We start from the raw sequence: 13797 nt of genomic DNA, 5'->3' as shown, positions 1-13797 counted from the left end.
TTCTTTCTTTCTTTCTTTCTTTCTCTTTCTCTTTCTTTCTTTTCTTTTTTTTGGTCATTTGCAACCAAACTGATAAAATCTGTCCAAGTCCAGAATCGATAACAGATTCCTGCAGTGTCCCAAGGGCAGGGAAAAGGTGATGATGAAAGTCTTCGGGCCAGACGTGGTGGCACATGCCTGTAATCCCAGCACTTGGGAGGCTGAGGCAGGAGGATCGTTGCGAGTTCGGGATCAGCCTGGGCTACAAAGTGAGCTCAAGGCCAGCCTGAACTGCATAGCGAGACCATCTCAAAAAGATAAAAAAAGAGCAAGTTTTCAGAATCGCTGGGCATAGTGTCGTATGACTGTAACCCCAGCACTCAAGATGCTGAGGCTTTGTGATAGTGGGGAACATGGGAAAGGGCATTCACAGGAAGAGGAGCCATAACATCACCAAGCATGGCAGAAATATGGTGTGTGGGAGGAGCAGTGTCTCTGAAGGCCCTAAGTGCCTGGTCAAGGTGGTCCAGCTCCTGGGAACAATAGGGAGCCACAGAAGGTTGCTGAGGGAGGGAAGCTTGCTACAAACTTGCTTTTATTTGGTGGAGCCCCAGATGCCCAGGCTCACGCTTCTCTCCATGCTCTCCCTCCAGGCCCTGGCCAGGGTGGGAGGAGGGGTCACCATGAGTTGGGCCCAGGTTGCCATCTGTATGCAAATCCCCTGGGGTGCCAGGCAGGGGTGGGACCTTATGCAAATGTGTGCCCTTTTGGGGGCTGACCCAGACTTTCTCCTCATTAATGTGGGGACCAGGTGCTGAGTAGAGAAGCTCCTCCTCTTTGGGGCCACTCTTTCCCCTCCCCCAGGCATCTGTTCACTCCCCTCCAGCTCCCCAGGGTCTGTCCTTTGCGGTGTCTTTCAGGAAGCCTCTGTGTCTCTTCCCTTGGAACAACTCACGTGTGCTGCTGCGTGGACTCTGCCTGGCTCCTCCTAAGCACCTGCCATAGGCGTCTCACCTGACTCTCCCACCTACGCTTGCATCCTCCGTGTATTTTCATTTACTTATTATTATTATTATTTTGTCTTTTTGAGACAGGGTCTCCCTACGCAGTTCAGGATGGCCTTGGGCTCACTTTTCTAGCCCAGGCTGGTCTAGAACTTGCAATGATCATCCTGCCTCAGCCTCCCGAGTGCTGGGATTACAGGTGTGTGCCACCATGTCCCGCCATTTACTACTTCTCCTTCTCCTCCTCCTGTTCCTCCTCCTCCTCCTGTTCCTCCTCTGCCTCCTCCACCGCCTCCGCCTCCATCTTTTTCTCCTCCTCCTCCTTCTCCTCCTCTTCCTCTTCCTCCTTGTTCTTCTTATTATTATTTTGGTACTGGGAATCGAATTTAGGACTTTGCACTTGCCAGGCAGGCACTGTGCTGCTGAACTATATCCCTGGCCCTTATTTATTGATTTATTAAGACAGGGTCTCTCTATGTAGTTCAGGCTGGCCTCAAACACATTGTGATCCTCCTGCCTCAGCCTCCCCAGTGCAGGGATTACAATAATATGATATTCAATTTTGCTGTATAAAGGACCCAAGAGTCACACAAACAGCAACACAGATGACACAAGGGAAGGATGAGACCTGTTGACGTACAGTAGTCTCTCCTTTATCCGTGGTTTTATTTACTGTTATAGTTTGGACAAAACTGTCCCCCCAAAAGCCTCTTGTAGCTGAGTGTGGTAGTGCACATTTCTAATCTCAGCACTCAGGAGGCTGAGGCAGGAGGGCTGCTGCCAGTTTGAGGCCAACCTGGGCTACACGGTGAGTTGAAGGCCAATCTGAACTATGTAGGGAGACTGTCACAAACAAGCAAGGAAGCAAACACATACTCTTATGTTCAGAGCTCGGGCTCAGAAGCTGGGAAGGTGACTGGATCTTGGACACTAACCTCTTCTGATCTGGCCATTGCCGAGCTCCTGCTGAAGCGCTGTGGGGCTAAGGCTGCTGGAGGAGAGGGTCACGGGGCTGTCCATAGCTGGCGTGTCCCTCCCTCTGGCTCTTTCTTACTCTGTGTCCAGTCCCTGTGCGGTGAGCAGCTCGCCTCTGGTGTGCTGCTCCACACTGATGTTCCTGCCTTGGGACCAACACCATGGACTGAACCCTCAGAAACCATGAGACAGAGTAAAACCTTTGGGCCGGGGATGTAGCTCAGTGGCACAAGCGCCTGCCTGGCAAGTGGAAGGTCCTGAGTTCGATTCCCAGAACCAAAAAAACAAAAAAAAAACCTTCCTCCTCGAAGTTCAGCCATTGAAAGTATCTTTAGCTGCACTGTCCCGGCTGCTTCAGTGTCCTGAATTTTTTCTAAACATTTACCTTTCATGGTCATTTTGATTGTGAGTAAGAGCCAGAAGTTGCATGGTGCCAGGTCTAGTGAATAAAGTGATGAGGATACACAGGGATGTTTTTATGATCCCTCCTTTCTGGTAGATGGCCCTCAGCAGCAGCAGTTACTGTACTTTTGATCATATTTCAGGAAGACCCTCATGAAAGAGAGCATCTAGAACTGCTTCAGGGGGCTGGGGATTTAGCTCAGCGGCAAAAGCGCCTGCCTGGCAAGCGCAAGGTCATGAGTTCGGTTCCTGGTACCGGAGAAAAAACAAAAAAAAAAAAAAAAAAAAGAACTGCTTCAGAAAGTAGCAAGAAGGATGGGGTAAGTGTGTTTGAAATAGAGGGTGTGGTATTTTCAAGGTACTAATAGTAATCTATCTTTTACTGTAATAAAAATGTGTTTTGAGGCAGGGTTTACTATGTAGCCCAGGCTGGCCTTGAATTCACAGCAGTACTCCTGCCTCAGCCTCCCAATTGCTGGGATTACAGGAGTGCATCACCATTCCTGGTTATTTATTTATTCATTGAGACAAGGTCTCACTATGTAGTCTAGGATGGCCTCAAACTCTCTGCAGTCTTCCTGCCTCAGCCTCCTGAGTGTTGGGATTAAGGACATGTGTCACCACACTTGGCTGTAATAAATTTTAATTTAAACACTCACTGTATATATTGATCAAATTTTGTATGTCAGGTATTTTATCCCAGCAACAAAAAGCTTACAGTTGGTCAATCATAGTCCAAGTTATTAAATAGAACATTACATATATACACAATGAGTATGTTTAAATAATTTTATTATAGCATGCTTTAATTTTTTTTTTTCAGAGTCTCACATGTAATTCAGGCTGCCCTTGAATTCACTGTGTAGTCCAGGCTGGCCTCAAACTTGCAGTGATCCTCCTGGCTCAGCCTCCCAAGTGCTAGGATCAAAGGCCTGCACCATCATGTCTGACTTTTTCTTTTTTTGTTTTTTTTGAGACAGGGTCTCCCTATGCAGTTCAGGCTGGCCTTGAACTCACTTTGTAGCCCAGGCTGACCTCAAACTCGCAAGGATCCTCCTGCCTCAGCCTCCCAAGTGCTGGGGTTACAGGCATGCATCATCACGACCAGCATGTCTAACTTTTTCTTTTTAAGACAAAGTCTTGCTATGTTGCCCAGGCTGGCCTCAAGTGTAATTCTCCTGCCTCAGCCTCCCAAGAACCTGCAACTACAGGTGTGTGCCACTATACCTGGCTTTAAAAACATTGTTATTAATAATTCAAATTTATAATTACCTGTACCTAATTTATTAAGTCATAACTTAAAAAATATGTGTGTATATCTATATCTATATCTATATCTATATATGACAGGTTCAGCAGTGTCTGTTGTTTGCAGGGGGAGTTTTGGAATATGTCCTTGGTGGATGGTTCATATTAAGAATATGAACTAAGCCAGCTGTGGTGGTGCACATGTGTAATCACAGCACTCTGAGAGGCTGAGGCAGGAGGGTTGCAAGTTTGCGTTCAGCTTGAACAACTTAACTGGGATCCTGTCTCAAAAAATAAAAAGGGCTAGAATGTATCTGAAATGGGAGCGCGTCCCTGGATTCCAGCCTCAGTAGTGAAAAAAGGGAAAGACAAGCAAGAACAAGAAAGTGAAATCAATATTGGTGGCGGCGGAAGGCCCAGGGCACTCCAGCATCCTTCAGCAGGTGCCCACTGGTGACGCCCGCTTGGCTCCGTGAGTGCCCTCCCCATGACATGCAGGACCGATCCGGGCGGCTGAGTGCTGGGCCCTTCTGCTCTCCCTGAGGACCTAACTACCAGCAGGGAGGGCAGCACGGCTCCCAGGTCCCTGGACTCCAGTTCTGCCGCAGGACTTTTTTTTGTTTTTTTGGTTTTTCTCTGGTACTGGGAACCGAACTCATGACCTTGTGCTTGCCAGGCAGGCGCTTTGTGGCTGAGCTAAATCCCCAGCCCCCTGCTGCAGGACCTTTGATCACTTATATTTGGATCTAAGATAACAACCCCACCTTTTTTCTTGTTTTTCAAATTTGTTTTTCTGTTACAAGGGACTGAACCCAGAGCTTTCACACTATATCCTCATCTTTTCTTTCTTTTTCTTTACCTTTTTGAGACAGGGTCTCGCTGTGCAGTTCAGGCTGGCCTTGAGCTCACTTTGTAGCCCAGGCTGGTCTCAAACTCGCAAGGATCCTCCTGCCTCAGCCTCCCAAGTGCTGGGATTACAGGTGTGTGCCACCACCCCTGACCCCTTTTTTATTTTGGTTCAGGCTCTCACTAAATCACCCAGGCTGGGCTTGAACTTGCGATCCTCCTGCCTCTGCCATCATGACCCAGTGCTTTAAATGAATTCATCGAGTGTGAGATTTGAGTGTCTTGCTTGGCTTGTGAGCTCCTTGCTCTGGGCAGATTGCTCAGTGGCCTTGCAGGTGGCTCCCCTGAGCGGCACCACGTCCCTGGATGCTGGACCCTGTTCATGGCTGGGCAAAGTCGGATGGAGAATGGCTGTGCGGCCACCTGAGATTAGGGACTGCAGCGCCCTGCTGCTTATCCTGCCCCTGGCCCCTCGGCCCTGCAGAGCCCCCTAGGGGCCAACATATGACCTCTCTCCAGAGGGTGCCACTGAACCTGGGTTCAGGTGAAGTCCCTAGCTAATGGCAGGGCCATGCCACAGGTGCCCACACTCTCTGCCCGCCCCAGTGCCACTGTGATGCTGCTTGCTAGTTTCCCTTCTCCTTTCTTCTGTAATTGTCTCTCCCAGACAGGCCTGGAACTCAAGGTGGTCCTCCTGCCTCAGCCTCCTGAGCCGTGGGATTACAGGTATGTACCCATACACTCAGCTCCAGTTCCTCTTTGTGTTTCTGTCTCTATTTGCTTCTGTCCCCCTAAATCTTGCTCTTATCTCAGAGCTTCCAGGCCCATGCCTCCTCCCACCCTCCTCTCCAAGTCTCTCTCTCTCTCTTTTTTTGGTACTGGAACTGGAAGCCAGGCTGGGCTCCACCACTGAGCGACACCCACCCCCACCCCCCGGCCCTTTTTCATTTTGAGACAAGCTTTCCCTAAACTGCCCTGGCAAGACTCAAACTTGAAGTCCTCCTACTTCCGTCTCCCTCCAGGCTGGGATTACAGGTATGAACCACCACACCCAGCTTTTTCTGTCCCTCTTTCAAACTTCTCTTCCTCAGTCTCAGAAAGTCTGACTGTCTCCTCCCTCTGGCCCAGGCCCCTCATCTGGCCCACTTCCCCTGGGAATCCTCAGCTGCAGGGTCTCTGACCTCCTGAGAGGAGGCCCACCCGCAATCCCATCAGCTCTACAGCAGAGAAAGAGAGAGGGAGAGAGAGAGAGATCTTCCCCTTCCAGCTCAGCTCCCTCGAGGCTCCTGAGAGTAGGAATTTTTCCTTAAGGGGACAGCACCCCACGCCACGCAGGCCCCGGCTGCTGGTCCTCAGGGGCCCGCCCGGCCCGAGCTCTCGGACTGGGCATCTCTCCCTTCTGCCCTTTGCAGCTTTGCAGCTGAGTCACCTCTTCCCCCTCACCCTCTCCCTCTCTGCCATTTCTCTCGCCATGACATCAGGCTTCTCCTGAGGCAGGGAGAGGCACCGGGAGGGAGGGGAGAGCCACCTGCACCCCCTCGGCCCTCCCTGCCCCCAGGGAGCTCTGGCCACCGGACAGTGTCTATGTGACAGACAGCATTTATTCCAGAATCCAGTGTCCACATATAAGGGCCGGGGGCGAGGGTGGGCGGGGGATCCAGTGTCAGACTGTGTAGCAGGACTCAGGTGGGGGCACTCGCGTGGGGGAGGAGGTAAAAATAGCCCCGGCCAGGGACCCTCCGGCCTCGTCCCAGGCCGGCCCTGGGCTTGGGTCCAGGAGCTATTCTAGGGCCTGGGAGAGTGACACTCCCTGAAGGAAGGCCCCCTCCCCGCCCCCAGCCTCCCTGCTCCCCTCCCGGAGGCCAGGCCGGGCAGTGGGTCCCTGCCCGGCAGCCAGAGGAAGGAAGGGAGGGACAGGGCCGGGCTGGCCGGGCTGGGGGAGGAGGGTGGTGGCACAGGGCTGGTGCTTGGGTGCCCACAGCTCACGGTTGGCGCCTGGAGCCTCCAGGCATCTTGGGCTCAGCACTGCGGAGTAAACGGGTCCCTCAGCCTGCTCCCAGGAGGCTGTCCCCATGCCCGGCGGGCTCCCTGTGCCCAGGGGCCCGGCCTTCACTCACCTCGTCTCTGAAAGCCCCGCTGCCAGCCCGGGCTCCTCCCCCGGCCCCTCCCACGAGAAGGCCCGTGTGCTCTGGGCGCTCGGAGGAGCGGCTCAGCTCTGGCTCCCCAGGCCTGCGGGGAGGGGGTGGCGTTGGACTCGGTCACGGGAGGGGAAGGAGCCCGGGGCAAAGGGGCAGGGGCAGGGTGGGGCAGGATGGGGGTCAGGAGACCGTGATGGAGTTGGGGCTGGCTTTGGGGACATCGGGGACGGAAGCCAAGGCCGGGGGCTGGGGTAGGCAGGGGAGCGTCTGAAGGTGGTCATGGGATGGGGCTGGGATGGCCACAGGCTGGGAAGGCTCCTGCGCCAGGACATTTGGTTGGGGCGGAGGAGGGCAAGGGGCTGGGAGGTGGGCTCGGGCGGGCGGGGCTGCGAATGGCGCAGGCCTGGGGCTGAGGCCAAGTGCGGCTGGCTGGGTGGGAGATGAGGGCCACTCACGGGGTCCCCTTCTCTCTGCGGCGGCAGCAGCCTGGGCGTCCCTTGCGTCGCATGCAGTAGAAGGTGGCGACCACGAGCAGCAGGAGGCCCACGCTGATGGCCACAGCCATGACGGCGATGCCGGCCTGCTCGGTCTGGGGGGCCACTGTGGGGGCAGTGGGGGCTCAGTGGGCAGGGCTCGGCCAGCACCGCACCCGGCTCCACGCTCAGCCTCTGCGTCACTCACCAGTGCCAAAGCGGAAGACGTGGTGCACCTGCCCGTGGGAGTTGGAGGCCTCGCAGGTGACGCCCTCTCGGCCCAGGGCACTGGTCACGCGCAGCCTCAGCGAGCTGCTCGCCCAGCCCTGCCCGCTGTGGGCCTGCTCTGCCGGCTGTGGAGGCTTGGGTCAGGCCCGCGCCGGGGACCAAGGGCCAGGGGTGCAGGCAGAGGTGGGGACGGTTGGCCCCTGGGGAAGTGTGGGGCAGGGTCCCCTGCAGCTGGAGGAGGGGCAAAGTCCCTTACCTGGCCACCTGGATGGCTCCAGGTGAGTCTGGGCTCCGGGTAGCCGCGGGCGGAGCAGATGAGCTCCACCTCGTCTCCTTCCGTCCAGCTGCCCTCCACCTTGGGCTCCAGCTCCTTCGCCCTTAACTCTGGCGACCCTGTGGGTGATGGGGACCAGGACAAAGTGAGCAGGGTCCACACAGAGGAAGGGACAGGCAGGAGAGAGCAGAAAGGACCGAGGAAGCGGGCCGCACAGAAGGCCTGGCCTTCTTGGCCCCCAACCTGCCACCATCCGCACCCACAGCCATCCTGCACCCGAACCTTGGACCAGCAGCCTGAAGCTCTGGGTGCGGCTGAGGAGGGGGACGCCGGGCACCGAGGCCTCACACACGTAGGTGCCAGCGGAATCGAAGGTGAAGGGGCCGAGCGACAGCGTGGGTCCGTCCCCCAGAGGGACAGCGTCCTGGAGGGGATGGGAAGAAGGGGGACAGGGCGTGAGATCTGTGGGTGCACGAGGGGTGCGGTGGGGGTTGGCGGGGCTGCCCTCCTTCCCACCTTGGTCCACCGCAGAGCGGGCGTGGGCCGGGCCTGTGCGGAGCAGGTCACGGCCGTGCGGCTGCTGTTCAGAAACACGGAGAGCTCCTTCCCTGCGCTGAGCTCCAGGGGGTCCAGGTCTGTGGGAAGGGACAGGGTGTCAGCTTCCCCAGCCCCGTGCCGGGGGGCTCTCCAGGACTGGCAAACATCAGGGGACAACTGTCCATCCGAGGAAGTCTCCACGCCCACGCTCCCATCCAGGACCTGGAGCCCAAACCCAGTGTCTAACTCCAGGCCACAGGCCCAGCGCCCGCCTCCCTGGCAGAGCAGCCCAGGTTAATGGGTAACCCGGGCGGAGTGAGCCTTCCTGTGATTTACCATCCAAACCCTCTTTATTTCCTTCTTGAGGCGCTGGGGATAGAACCCAGGGCCTCGCTGCTTGGGGAGCTCTCTGCCGCTGAGCCACCCCAGCCTCCACCCAGACCTTGGGCTTCTGCCCAAACCTTTGCCTTTTCCCCGTCTCGCTGCACCCATTGTTTCTCTTTTCTCTTTCTGTCTTGGGGATCCAACCCAGGGGTGCTCTATCACTGAGCTATCCCCCCAGCCCTTTTTTATTTTTGAGACAGGGTTCTTGCTAAATTGCCCAGACTGGGCTGGCACTTGCGACCCTCCTGCTTTAGCCTTCTGGGTAGCTGGGATTACAGGCACGCACCCCTGCATCTGGCTTTTTCTTTTTTGTTTTGAAGACAGGGTCTCACGATGTAGCCCAGGCTAGCCTCCAACTCATGGGGATCCTTCTGTCTCAGCCTCCTGAGGGCTGGGATTACAGGTGTGCACTGACACGCCTGGCTCTGGCTATTTCTTTTAAGACTTTATTTGCTCTGCCTTCGAGATGGCTCCTCTGCTTCTTCCCCCCATCGCTGACCCCCTGATCTAGGAGTCTGACTACTCTCTTATCTTCCACCCTCACTCACCTCCTCAGTCCACCTTCCAGGGAGCAGCTCTCCCCTCTGCTTAAAAACTGGGCAGCGGCTCCCGAGTACCTTTAGCGTCAGGGCCGAGTCCTCTAGCAGCCTGTAAGCCCTGCCTGGCCTGGCGCTGCCCACCTGTTGGACATCTCTTGCTTCCCGTCTTGGCTGAGTCCCAGCAAACATTTGCGCTTTCTCCATGAGCCAAGCAGGGTGCTGCCCCAGGGCCTCTGCACCTGCTCACCCGGCCCGCAGCCTCCCTGCTCCCTTCTCCTCCTGGCCGCTCTCACAGAGGCCTCCTTGACCCCCGCTGTGCACAGCTCTCCCTCCCCACCCTGCAAGATTGATTCCCCCAGCTGCCGGGAGCTGGGGCAGCTGCCAGCCCGCAGCTGTCGTCCCTCCCTGGGAACTGCCTCAGCTGCACGGCCCCTCAGCCCAACTGGGGACAGCGGGAAGGGCTGTTCCAGCATCCGAGTCCCCCAGGACCGACCAAGCCTCCTTCAGTCTTCGGTGAGCTTCTCCCCTGCCCACCCTTGCTCTGCCGCCTCCCCAGTCCCAGGAGTGGGGCCCCAAGGGGCTCCCTGAGAGTGCTCTACTCTCAGGCCTCCACAGCAGGGCCTGCCTCTGGGCTACAGGCTGTGCCAGGCCCGTCCCTCAGCTCAGTGTGCAGCTCGCTTAGCAGTTACCATCTGGCTGCCCCTGGTTGTGGAGAGGAGATGGGCCTGTCTTTTCACAGCTGTGTCCCCAGTTCCGGCTACAGGATCTACCTGTTTGGAGTGCTAGGGAGGATGTGGAGGAGGAGGAGAAGGAGGAGGAACATTTGCCCTGCAAATCCAACTGGAAGGCTTCTTAGAAAGTCGGGATCCACTAGCCACGTGCTGCCATGCCCCCGATACGCCTGATATTTGGGAGGCTGAGGCAGGAGAATCACCCAAGTTCAATGCCACCTGGGTCACCTATCATGGCCTTGTTTCAAGTAATCCCAGCACTCGGGAGGCTGAGGCAGGAGGACCGCTGCAAGTTCAAGGCCAGCCTGAGCTACACAGTGAGTCCAGGCCAGCCTGAACTGCATAGCAAGACCCCGTCTCAAAAAAGAAAAAAAAAAAAAATTAAAACTAAAAATAAATAAAAAGGGCTAGGGCTGTGGCTCAGTGGCAGAGCACTTGCCTAGTATGCATGAGGCCCTGGGTTCCACGCCAGTACTGCCACAAAGAAAAAAAAGAAGAGGAAGGAGATGGGGAGGGGAAGGAGAAGAGGGAAGGGGAGAGGGGAAGGAGGGGAAGGGGAAGGGGACGGGGAGAAGCACAGGAGACCAGCTACAAATGCACGGCTGCGAGGAGGAGCTGAGGGAGGGAGGAGTGAGAAGAGGAGCTGGGGGCTGAGCTCGGTGCAGAAGGGAGGGCCCAGCCTGGCGGTGTTGCCCAGGTGTGCCCTGGGGGCCGTGGAGAGGGACCTGGGCTTCATGGGCAGCCATGGCGGGTGCTAGGCAGGGCGGCTCAGGAAAGGCCCCTGGAGGGCTTGCTGGGGTCCAAGACCGTGGGGCAGGGAGCAGGGGCGAGAGGAGCGGGCAGGCACACAGCAAAGCAAAGCAGCATAGGGGGTGGCACACTGGCAACCGTGGGCCGGGGCACAGACGGTAGCTGGGGTGCCGCGGGCAGGGCCCTGCCTGCCCCGCAGGACACTCACAGGCCACTTTCAGCCCCAGCGTCTGGTTCAGCAGCACGTCCTCCGCGGCATCGAAGTCCTCCACTCGGCAGCCATAGGTCCCACTCTGGCTCCGGTTGATACCCTCCAGGGTCAGCTTCCCCTCCAAGCTTGTGCTCAGCACTTCCTCCCGCTTGTCCTGGGACCAGGGGTGACAAGCCAGGCTCAGGTGCCACCCTGGCCCAGGGGGGTTACGCTAAGTCAGGGGACACTGGGTCAGGGCCCAGCCGCTCAAATCAGAGCTCAGGGGTCACCCAGCTTGGGCACCGTGCTCAGCCAGGACTCTAAAGCCAGGGTCAGAGGTCTTTTAGCTCACGGGTCAGCACCCCTGGCCGAGACTACCCAGACCCCGGGGCCTGGGGTTGGCGCACGGTGGAGCACATGCCCAGCACTATTGAGGCCCTGGGTTCCATCCTTACAAGGCCAAAAAATTAGCAGTTGGCGTCACTGTGTTGCAGAGGCGAGGGCTGGGGAGGGACCAGGGTGTGTCACCTGCAGGCGGAAAAACATGTACTCCGGGTTGGGGCTGCCGTCACCCTCGCAGAGCAGCTGAACAGAGTCACCCTCGCGCACCCAGCCCTCCGTGGTGGACGGGCTGCCCATCCAGAGACGCACGTGTTCCGTGGGATCTGCGGGAAGGGCAGGAAATGGGGGGGGCGGGGTGTCACAATCGGGGAGGGGCGGAGCATGGCTAAGAGAGCCAGGTCAGCCCTGCGTGGCTCGTAAGGCTGCGGGGGTGGGGGGTTGGGGGGTGTCAAAGGTTAGGGGTCATGTTTCAAGGCTCAGCTTCATGACCATTCTGAGAGTGGGCACCAGAGGTCAGAGCTGAGGGGAGAGGGGTCAAGAGTCAGAGGTCAGGGAGGGTCAGCGCCTTGGGGGTGTCGGGCCTCGGGGAGGCCTGGCTCCGGCCAGGGGTGGCAGCCCTGGGCACTCACAGTGCACGGTGAGGTTGAAGGCGGGGCTGTCCAGGCGGCCGTGGTGGTCCCCGGGCAGGCTGTACTGAGCAGCGCAGTGGAAGCTGGCGTTGCGGTCGGCCTTGTGGACCCGCAGGTAGAGGGTGCTGGAGAGGGACTGCAGGCCTGAGGCCTCCCGGACCACGCGGGTGGTCATGTATCCGTCTTGGAGAAAGGCAGAGGCATCAGTCAGGCCCCGGCGCCACCCACCCGAGTCCAGGTCTTGCTGGCTGAGGAGCTCACCTTCGTTCACCTCCGTGGGCACCTCCAGGAGCCGCCCGTTCCGGTACCAGCTGATCTGCGGGGCCGGGTTCCCATTCCGGCTGCTGCAGGTGGCGATCTGGGGTATACACGGGCGTGGCCCTGGGCTGAGAGCCAGGTCCCTGACATCTGGGTTCCCCCTTCCCTCAGAGGCAGATCAGCCTCTTCCCGGGAGCAGAAGTCAGGCCCCCAGTCCCCCTTCCTCAGACTAAGAGGACCAGGACGCCTCTGCCCCAGCCCCACCTCCGGGCCCTGGACTCAAGATCGGTCCCCAAGGTACCTGTGGGGCATTGTCCATCACGGACAGCGTCCCTTCATTGGGGAGCACCTCGGTGGCCTCTGGTTGGGCTACGGGGGATGATGTTCATGTCAGGAGCCCCTTCTCCACCTCCCCTGCCCTGCCCTTCTCAGGGACCCCTGGGGACACTCACCGAACACCCGGAGCCTCGTGGTGGCCTCAGCGGTGCCCGCGGCCCCAGCCGTCACCACGCACACGTAGTCCCGCTCATCGCCCACCTGGGCCTCGGCCAGCACCAGGCTCCCCTGGGCGTCCAGCTGGTAAGGGGGACTGCGGCCCCGAGGGTCGTGCACCATGGGGTGCAGCTCGGAGCCCTGCTGCTCAGCGGAGGCCAGGCGGCGGCGGCGGTGGTGGGCCCCGGAGCGCTCCACCTGGGGACGGCAGGGGCAGGGCCAGGCCTCAGGCCACTCCTCCATGCCCGACAGTCTGCTTCCCTCTGGCCTTTTCTTCCTGGTATCCCTTAGGTCTGTCTCTTCCTCCTGTTAGCTCTCTCACCCCTCTGTCCCTGTCCCTGCCACCTCCCATCCAGTCCCCCGTTCTTGACTTTTCCTCTCTCTCTTTTTAAAAAATTTTTATTTTTTAGGTAGGGTCTCCCTATGCAGTTCAGGCTGGCCTTGAGCTCACTTTGTAGCCCAGGCTAGTCTTGAACTCGCAATGATCCTCCTGCCTCAGCCTCCCGAGTGCTGGGATTACAGGCACGCGCCACCACACTCCGCTCCATGTCTTTGTCTCTGCAGCTCACTCTGTTTCCATGTCTCCCCCTCTGCCCAGTTTCTCATTTCCTCCTCTCTGTGGTCCCTTGGTGGCCTCTCTGCTAAGATCCAAATTCTGAAGGGGGACCTCGGTCGTTCTCCGCCCTGCCCAACACCTGTTCCTCCCCCTCACTGGGCCTCAAGCTCCCCGTCTGTAAAGTGGAAATGCAGCAGGATGATCTCTTCCTCTTCTGGGCCCCGTGGAGGGTGTGATGGGGGCGATGGCACACGCCTGGGCAACCTGTCCTTGCCAATCCCACACACCTCCTCCAAGCACTCACCAGGAACCACTCCAGCACGAAGTGCTCAGGCCTCTTCGAGGGGGTGCAACTCAGGGTGACCTGCTCCCCTCGCATCACCTCCACCAGAGGGGGCACAGACACGTGCATCTCGGCCTGGACACCTGGGGACAGCAACTGAGCTGCTTCCCACTGCTGCTGACAGGACAGTCCTCCAGGTCCAGCCTCCTCCTCTCCGTCTCTCATCTCTGCACACCCCACGCCCCCAGCCGCATCCCATCTCTCCCTTGCACGGCCAGGCTCCCCTGGGGCTGCGCAGGACCCTGGAGGCCTTGGCTCAGTGTCCCGGGGTGGGCCTGCTGTGTTTGCCCCTGCTTCTCCCACTGGAGCGAACACCTCTGCAGGCCGGGCCAGGCCGGTCCTCCCCTCCCTCAGCACCCAGGGCAGGCTGGCTCCCTCTGTCCTGGTCCCCTGGGCTCCGTCTCTGTCCCTCTGTCTGTCTCCATCTCTCCTGGCTCCTGGGACTGCCCTGCTCACTCATGCGCGGGGGGCCTGGGGTG

General features: G+C 58.4%; 1 protein-coding gene across 1 annotated transcript; it reads right to left on the bottom strand.

The window, feature by feature from the left end:
* Positions 1 to 6035: 6035 nt before the first annotated feature.
* Bcam (basal cell adhesion molecule (Lutheran blood group)) lies at positions 6036 to 13401 on the bottom strand (the record flags this gene model as incomplete). Its single annotated transcript, XM_013508693.1, is given in 14 exon segments — positions 6036 to 6479; positions 6572 to 6683; positions 7048 to 7192; positions 7274 to 7418; positions 7550 to 7686; positions 7850 to 7991; positions 8084 to 8202; positions 10717 to 10873; positions 11227 to 11363; positions 11670 to 11852; positions 11931 to 12027; positions 12229 to 12296; positions 12380 to 12617; positions 13280 to 13401. Coding segments are annotated over 14 exon segments (1808 nt in total), but the record flags the coding sequence as incomplete, so codon positions are not given.
* Positions 13402 to 13797: the final 396 nt, after the last annotated feature.

This window comes from Chinchilla lanigera, unplaced genomic scaffold (assembly GCF_000276665.1).
Source record: "Chinchilla lanigera isolate Chin_1 unplaced genomic scaffold, ChiLan1.0 scaffold00154, whole genome shotgun sequence".
In the NCBI taxonomy this organism is placed as follows: Eukaryota; Metazoa; Chordata; class Mammalia; order Rodentia; family Chinchillidae; genus Chinchilla; species Chinchilla lanigera.
This window is presented reverse-complemented; position numbering and strand designations above follow the sequence as displayed.